General features: G+C 42.5%; 1 protein-coding gene across 1 annotated transcript; it reads right to left on the bottom strand. All coding sequences in view use genetic code 11, as the record gives it.

Annotated features, from left to right (window-relative positions):
* Positions 1-2,384: 2,384 nt before the first annotated feature.
* EGR_09718 (40S ribosomal protein S26) lies at positions 2,385-8,174 on the bottom strand (the record flags this gene model as incomplete). Its single annotated transcript, XM_024498967.1, has 6 exons — positions 2,385-2,527; positions 2,762-2,939; positions 6,401-6,505; positions 6,619-6,816; positions 6,949-7,186; positions 7,546-8,174. The coding sequence occupies 6 exons, from the start codon at positions 8,172-8,174 to the stop codon at positions 2,385-2,387; spliced, it is 1,491 nt and encodes a 496-aa protein (XP_024346603.1).
* Between the last annotated feature and the right edge of the window lie 947 nt (positions 8,175-9,121).

Here is a 9,121-nt window from a genome sequence, read left to right as displayed (position 1 = left end):
TACGAGCAGAGTCATAAAACCAAGGACGAGTTTTACTTCTCCGCCTTGGGAACAAGGATTTGTGCCTTTTCCTCCTTGCCTTGTTGTTCTCACATCAGGGTTGCTCAGGCGTATCTATCTGGGTTCTATCAAGCTGATGAAGAAGTAGAGTAGGCATCACAATTTCGCCTAATTGACATCCTCATAGCAGGCACGATAGACAGCCGCGTAACCAATTTTTCCAGATGTCGCTTCAGTTGCTAATTGCATTCCTGCAGACCACGGGACTGGGGCAGTTGCCGGGGGCGCACGTCACTTTCAGCCCTTCTCTTGAGGGTCGTAACCGATTCTCCCATTCGCGGCGTACGCACTCCTCTGGCCTTGCTAGGGTTTTTCATCCAGCAGCGCTCGACACTACTGGCAGGGCACCTAATTGGCCCCTTCGCCAAAACCGTGGGTAAATCCAGCAACCAACGTATTAAAGGAGGACATCTTTATTTGATAAGTATCGTGAAAGTGCACAGGCAATTGATATTGCATGGCTCAGAGCTCAGTGGCTTCCGCTCCGTCACGAGGTTGACGTATACTGATCCCCCTTAATAGGTCCGTTCAAGGAAACGCGTCTTGTAGGGTCAAACCCATGCGTCCGAAGAAATGTTCAAATAAAACGGAAACTTTGGGTTTTGAAGGAAAGATAACAAGCTCCAAAGAATACCAGCTGAGTTTATTTTCCGAAATGGACCCCTACTACCATTATGCAGTACGTAGCGAACACCCACAAATTGGCGTAGAAGGACTTGGAGGTGCTGCCACGGCAGTGTATCCTTGTTTGGAGATTAAGAACACAAAATTCTGTTCGCTTTGAACGCCCCCCGCAAGCTGGAAAGGTAGTTAAATTCACAAGCGATGTCTGGTTGCTCAAATCTTGTTTACGAAAGATGAAGGACTATTTTGAACTTCATCTCGCCGCCAATTGCAGATTCAGGGGAGTATACTCCTTGTCACACAGCAGTCCGTCCACAGTATATCACCAAAGCATCTGAGCTACATTTTTCATGCCATGGAGGAAGTACTCTAACTGGTCTTCTGCTACTTTTTCAGCCACCGCGGCTTCCTCGACGCAGACAGTGACCATTCAAGCCTCACAACCTCTTGATAGCACAAAGCTGGTCCTCCTTCGCCTTGCGCCGACGTCTCTGAAAATATTTTGCCTGTTAATACCTTCCATTTGTGCCATTAAAAGCCAACAGGCGTGCTTTTTACTACAGACGTCTAACCAGTGCCATTTGATATACCTGATTGCATTCCCAACACCTCTTTATATTTGAATGTTTTACTAGTAATTATATGGTGTATATGCCGAAAAAAAGGAATTTTTGCCTTTCTGCAGTTCCAACATTAGCAAAATCTTGCAGAATTAGTTGAATTTGACCAAAAAAGTGCGGGTCAAGATGCTCATGCACAAAGCCAGCTGGTATGGGTTGTCTCGGACCTCTAGACGGTCTCGAACGCAATCGGGGGATAGCTGTCTTATCTGAAGGTCAGATTATTCCTTCATGATTGATAATTTCGCTGGGTGAAGGAGCTCGATCACATAAAACGAGTCAGATCCAACTTGGCATGCCACTTTTTGATACTTACGAAGTAAAACGTCTTGATGAAATTACACAGCGAATTTTAACTTTCCTCAATGCCTTGGTCACCGTATGGAAACTCAGTAAGAGATGAGATCATCTGATCAAACTCAACCAGGGAATTAACGGAAGTGCGCGCTCCGCCACAGACTACTTCATGCCCAAATTTTAAACACAGGAGACTACTTGATCTTATCTGATAGTTTCATTTCCAGCTGCTTAACTGAACGCTACTGTTGTCAATAAAGCGTGCTTTCCGGAAACTAATTCTCACCGTCGTGCCGTCAACACGACCGCAGGCCATCAGTAAGGTTTGCTAAGGCTGGGGTTTAGTAGCCCCTCCAGCTACGACGGTAGACTCCACAGAGGAGAGTAACTCCAAGTTTCCATGAGGCAGAACACACTCGAGGATTGACGCAGAAAAAGACCATACACAAGGCCCACTCCACCACGCAACAGTGCGTGAATTTGAAATCGCCGGCCTCTCAAGAATTAACCGACCACCAAAACAGAAAAAAGTCAGAAAAACTAAACTGTCTAGAGTGCAAGCCTGGCAACTTCCACTACTTCAACAACTAGCATATCAAGTCCCGAAGTGCCAGGAGAAAACTGCTTCTGGAAATAACAACCGGGAACACAGACTGAAGAAATCAAGGTAGAACAAGGGTAGTCCTGCACACCATTAACGAAACACCTAAGGATCAGCCCACATGCCCATACTCTGAACGAAAAAATTTACTTAAAACATTACCGATGAAATTTTATTCACATCTAGCTACGACTGAATTCAATACGACGTTGAGGAGGTTTGCGGATTTTACGATCTGCCTTCGAACGACCTCGCAGGATCTTGCCATGGATGGCGCAGCTGACGCAGTACTGCAGCTTGACATACAACTTTGGCAGAGTGTAGCCTAAATGCACCGAATGTCACATTACATACAACGAGAATATAGCCGAGCCATAATTCTAATATAATAGATGCGCTGATCGTTTCCGGTGCCACTTTACTGCCAATCTTACTTATAGAATAGGGAATAAAATTAAAACAATGAAAATGGGAAAACCCGATCTGACCAAAAGTTAGGGTTCATTTAAAAGTTGACCAAGAGCTGATTCAGAAATAAAATACAAAAAAGTAAACACACCAGTGTAGAAGGACGCCTCTGTCAGATCCTTTACCGCAGCAGCTTCAGCTATGTTTCGGATAACGAATTTGGGGATGCATTTGTCCTTAGGACAGCACCTGCCACAGTTACTGCAGCGGATGAATTGGACGTGACCCCGGCCCTTCTTAGATCGACCATTATTCCTCCTTTTCTTAGTCTACACCAAACACGATCACAGAATACACAAAGTTACCATCGTTGAACAACGTGAAATCCGACCGTGGAGTCGGCCGAATTCTCATCGATTTAAACATCCTAATTGGGAATAAGCTGATGGCAGTTTATACAAGCTCAAATCTGTAAATAATACACTATTTTAAGTGCGGAATTAATACACAGCCGTCAAACGTAGTTCGAAAGTCATTTAGCTGCGTACTATGTGAAATGCAGTCAAAAAAAAGCTTTTAGAATATACCAGACTTCACAGTCTGCTACCTTACTCAGACGTCGTATTTTCCCACATATTAAGACAAATGTTCGTGATCAATGGTATCAAACTCTATAATCTGAGTTTTTTTGTGCAACAAAAACAATGAGAAGAAAGCAGCAAGCGACAGAGAATATTGAAAAGTTGAAAAATTCAGTCTAATGATATAGCGGAGGTAAAAGGCATGGATTCTAGGACAGTGGGCTAAGAAAATATCTAGGCTAAGTTGCAATAATCCCGCATGGGCTAAAGCCTTTTATCTTGCTAGATCACCTACCTTGTTCTCTAACGCGATCAAATTTCTTTGGGGCTTTCACTAAAGAGATATCTGCGCTACTCAGTTATTCTTCCTATAGTTGCTCTAGTGTTGCCTTTTTCCCTCAGAAGCTGCTCTTAGCCAATGTGAATGGCACTAATTCTACTAAGATTTGGAAAAAAGCTTATGAAACAGCATGGATGTGTAAATATTCAGACACAAGTTTTATATGTATTTTACTTTGTGCTTATTGTTGCCATTTACTATTTCGGCTGCAGGTCAATAATAAATGACTTTATATTTCAATATGAAAATATCAATCGAAGCTATCACTCAGCCTCAATCCAAACAAATGTCCAGGGTATCATTTGCAGCTATTTTGTGAAGCAGTTCAAATGGACTTCAGTAACTGAGAAAATATCGCCTTCTTCGAGATTGCATTACTATTGTAGGTTTGTTTTATTTATCACTGAGTGATCTTGTCAATAACCGTTATGTATTTATGACTCACCACTATATATCGAGATTGCTTTTGGCAGAGAAATATGAACACCAAATACATTAAAGAGGAAATTATTGGGTCTGGGACCTATGGAACCGTTTTTCGAGCAAGGGATAAGTTTACTGGTGAACGATATGCTATAAAGCAAATTTTGATTGACAAGTAGGAATTGCTCAAAGTAATGGTTGAAGCTTTGATAATGGCATCCCGGCTTCTACAATGCGTGAAATTGGTGTCCTTATTGAACTCAATCAATTCAATCACCCAAATATTGTGGAGTATGTAAATGACAAATGGAATCGATTTCCCTGTAGAATTCATGAAATCATCCACGAGGATCGCAATATCTCCATTGTATTTGAGTGCTTTGATTGGGATCTTAAGAAGTACATAGATTTTCTCAGAAAACCCGGCCACAAATTCAAGTGTAATCCATGTGGAGGCCTACCAGTCGTCCTAGTTAAGGTAATCCTTATTTATAGACCTAATCGTGTAGGCATTTACAAGACAGCTTCTTGATGCCCTTAGATTTTGCCACAAATACAAGATCATGCATCGTGACATAAAGCCTTCGAACCTCTTATTGTCTAAAACTGGTGTCCTGAAACTCGCCGATTTCGGATTATCCCGCACACGTTCAATAGGCAACCGCACCTACTGTCACGAAATTGTCACTCTGTGGTATCGTGCACCCGAAATAATACTGGGTTCCTCGTCCTACACAACCGCCATAGATATTTGGAGTGCCGGATGTATTGCTTACGAGATGGTAAGATAAAATACTTGACAACTTCTTTTCTTTTGCAGTTTACAGGCAATGTTTTGTTCCAAGGCGACAGCGAAATTGACCAGCTGTTTAGGATATTTCGGAAATTAGGTATGACCTCCTTTCATTCACTTTCCTCAATAGGAACACCCACCCCTGAAGCGTGGCCAGAGGTGACTGAAATGCCTGATTATAATGAGGAATTCCCACAATTTTCACCCCAACTATTCGCTCAACGAGAAATCACGAAAGAATTCCAATCAATCCTAATGGTAAGTGATTAGTCCAGTATAGGCAAGGGCACAGAAATTGCTTGGGTTTTTTGCCAACAAATTAATCAATTGTTTATCCCATTGGTTACAGGAAATGCTAAAACTGAACCCCAAAGACCGTGCAGAGGCGCATGAACTAAGGCATGCATCTTTCCTTCGCGGTGCCAAAATTGTTCCTATCGAGTGAGATTTTATGATGAAGAGCAGTTTGTACTTTGAAATATACTAGAAATCAGTTTGTCCTTACTTTTCTCATCCTTACTGATTTGTCGAGACTGAAAACGAAACCAGTTGCGACTGCGTCCCCTTTCTCCCTATTATTCTTGTTCTCGTATGAGGACATCCGATGACAAGGTGAGCCCTAGAATTTTAAGGTAGTAAGAGAGGATGGGCTCTACCTTCTCAACCAATAAAGTGTGTGATGAACGAAACCCAAATATGCGAACATCCACTCGTGTCGATGACCTATAACACAGTACAAGGTAACAACCTTTTTGATAGGGAAGCATACTTGCGGCATAAATATTCCATTCTTATCTACGCGTCACCTCTGAGGCATGGTTGCTTTCCCAGCTCAAAACAATATCCTAGGTAAATGCTTTCGAGGTCAGCGTCCATGATGGAGTCAATGTCACCGGAGTTGACCACACTGAGGTGACACCTCCCTCCCCCTTCTTACAAGTCGGGTCTTTTCGGCTTAGTCACTGGATGACGAGGAGAATCCAAACCACAATTTACGACTCCAAAAACAACTTCATTTTGAAATCGGATATCCCAAATAAACACTTAAACAACGTCGAAACACCCAGGATCAATGCATCTCCCAACCCATCAATTCCCAAGAGCTCAAAAGAACTCCAGTTTTACAAAATCTTAACCGACAATATGCACTAGAAAAAAGTAAATACATATAAAAGTTCAAATCTACGTTCCACAAAGTAGTAAACCACAGCGAGTTGTAAAAATGCCATCTTTAACTCAAATGCCGAACATTGGAATGTTTCAATTACCTAAAAATTAGCAAAACAGCACAGATGTTTAGAGGAATGCAATGAGATGTAAACGGCCATAAGAACTCTAACTTACTGCCAATAAGAGAGATACTGTCCAACAAGTTTGATGACGTTGGTCTGTCCCTAGCGTAACGTCTTAGCATCGACTGAAGGAGTAAAAAAGAGGTTTACAGAGAGCAATCACAGGCCCAATATTCTTGGGAAAGGGCATTGGTTGATTACAAGCATTCTATGTAACAGTATTACATCCTTTCAGAGGCTAAATAAAAAATAAGTTGATGAAAACGTTTCGAGGAGACCTCGCATCACAACTGCATCACCGTCGTTCATAAAACCACTAGAGTATGCAAATAACTCTGCATTCAATATTTATGCCACTAACCATGACGATCGGTCTAAGACTCGGAGGAAGGACTGAGGCATCTTCAGAAGTAAATCCCCCCTCACGAAATCTTTTCAAAGCGGAGAAGTTCATGTCCCCCCCGGCCTAAAGCAGAATAACAAAAACCCAGTTCAAAAGCAAAAGCCCTCACACACAGAGTAAACGTTGGCGCGCAACCACCAAAAAAATGCATTTAACGAATCAAGGTGAGCACTTACTGAATGATAAAGAGTAACACCAAAGGCGTACATGTCCCGACCAAAGGCTACACACTCAGGGGAACTGACATCATCGAGGGATGGTAAATATCGCCCATCTCCAAGGTCCTCACCGTCACGGTCATCACCCGCACAAGAAGCTCGCCCAAAATCGGATAACTTAAAAACGATTCCAGACGGAACACCAGACTGAAGAATCTTCAATTTGAAAAAGTTACAAGTCAATTTAAATAAAAGGTAATTAAACAATTTCACTGATATCAGGTGGATGAGAAAGGAATAGTGTTGAACACAACGCTGAAATCAAAGCTGCTACTAAGTAGAACCTACATCAATGCACTGCGCGCTCGCCGCCCCCACCAGTTCTTCTGAGGTATAAGCTCTGGGAACTTCGTCATCCTCTAGCTGAAGCAAAATATTACTCGGTTTCACATCGCCATGAACAAGATTTAAGTCTGTGTGCAAATAATCGAGAGCGCTTGCTATTTGTTGTGAAAGGTGAATCAGACACATTTCAGAAAGACGACGTGCGAACAATTGGAGATCATCCGCAGATCCATTGGCGAAGCTATCGTGATAAGATAGGAGGGAATTGGGAGCTCGATTGGGGTAAAGGTAGTTAAAGAGGCTCCCTCCAAGACAAAATTCCATTGCTAAAATTATTGTCCCCGATTCACACCAGGAATCGAAGTATTGGACAATGTTTTTATGCTCCAGTAATGCGAGTGCATTGGCCTCATTCAAAGCTTCTTGTACAAAAATATGATGGTCAGCACTTTCGTAAAGGGATCGTTTAAGACAATGCAACGATCCAGTAATTCTGTGTCGAGCTTTGTATACACATGCGAACTTTGTCCGAGTTATTTCGGACAGTGACACATATGAGCTAGTGACACTAAAAGACTGTAACCAAAACTAAGAACTTACCGATCCGAATCCAAAATTGGGTTAAATAATGCTTGCGGATAAACATCCTCATTCTTGCCAACCTTTTCAAGGAAAGTATTCTTAGCCTGAGCCCTTATCACCTCTGGGCATGATTCCTTGTACTCCAGAAGCATACTAACATCCGATCTGATACTCTTGATTAATGATTTGCAGATCCTTTCAAGAAGCGCAGACTGTGAAGAGATCAGGTCCGTGGACGGACCCGGCAAAGAACTTGGTGATGGATCCCGTGGTAAGAAGGCAGATGCGCGTAACTGCTCACTATAAGCGAGAGAGTCCCTCAGATGAGCAGCAAAAACAGAGGTGTCTTTTGAAATCTTATTTAGAAGTTCAGTGGAGGACAATTCTTTACAATCCGGCTCGTCTGTGAATAGGGAAGTACATGGACTATTCGATGCATTGGTTCGGTTAATAGCATCAAACGATGGTGAGGATTTGCCGAAAACGGGTGAGATTTCATAAAGATTGGTAGAATGGCTGGTACTGGGCTGGTCTTCAGGACTGATGTAACCCTGTTGAGGAGAAATAAGATCCGATGTCCTATCAACGGCAGGCGTTGACGACGGAAGCGGCGGGCGCTTCGGGGACGGAGAGTCACAAGCGTACATCAACAGAGCGCAAATGATCCTCAATGCACTAAAACACAATTCCCTTATTCAAACTACAAGGGTGCGTAATGAAACAAAGGAATTTTAAATTTAGATAAGACTGTTATATTATTTTCCATAGTTAACTAATTTTTTTGATAACGCGGCACTTTGATTGAGCTTTACTTGTTGCGTCTATTACAGGTACTTCTGTTATTGCGGTTAAATTACACTGGGTGTTTTAATTTGCCTAGACATTCTTGTGAATAAGCTTTTTTTTATTCGCAAGATAGTCCATTATGAGGCTTCATCGGTTTTCATTCTGGTGATAATGTCTACATTTATGAAAGTTATTTGCAGCATTACAAGTTAGCCCTGGCAATACACTGAAAAATATGTAATGCATTAGCTATTTAAGTCACGATTTGAATGACGGGCTACTTAAGTGCGCCACAATTATGCCTTCACTAGATGGGCTGGGCTTCAGGCTATGACGGTGGCCCCAATCCCTTCCGTTTATCGAATATGTATTACGGCCGAGCATCACGTCTCATGGCGCCGCATTGGTGGCAATGGAAAGCGACTCCGAACCGAAAGAAAATCTGCTTCGATTTCTACTGCCGGATGATTAACCTCACCCGGGAGGAAGAAGTGCATACTCTACAAAAGGACGAATCGGTGATGATCCCCAATGGGAGAGCTGAAAATACCATCAGCCGTCGGCAACTACCCATCCCGTGGTCTACAGGGAAACTCTTAACAACGGAATCATCATCATCTACTAATCATCTAGTAAAGCTTCGTTACGAACCTGTTTACCAAGTCTGCTTGAAGATATCAAATCTATGAAAACGCCGATCCTACCCCACCTTGCTACTAGCTGGATAGAATCCAGATAGATGTGCCTAAGCAACCCCGATGTGCGAGCAGCGTGACAAAAAGGAAAAGGCATAAATCTTTGTTCCAAA

The sequence above is a fragment of the Echinococcus granulosus genome (genome assembly GCF_000524195.1).
Source record: "Echinococcus granulosus chromosome Unknown EG_S00163, whole genome shotgun sequence".
In the NCBI taxonomy this organism is placed as follows: domain Eukaryota; kingdom Metazoa; phylum Platyhelminthes; class Cestoda; order Cyclophyllidea; family Taeniidae; genus Echinococcus; species Echinococcus granulosus.
This window is presented reverse-complemented; position numbering and strand designations above follow the sequence as displayed.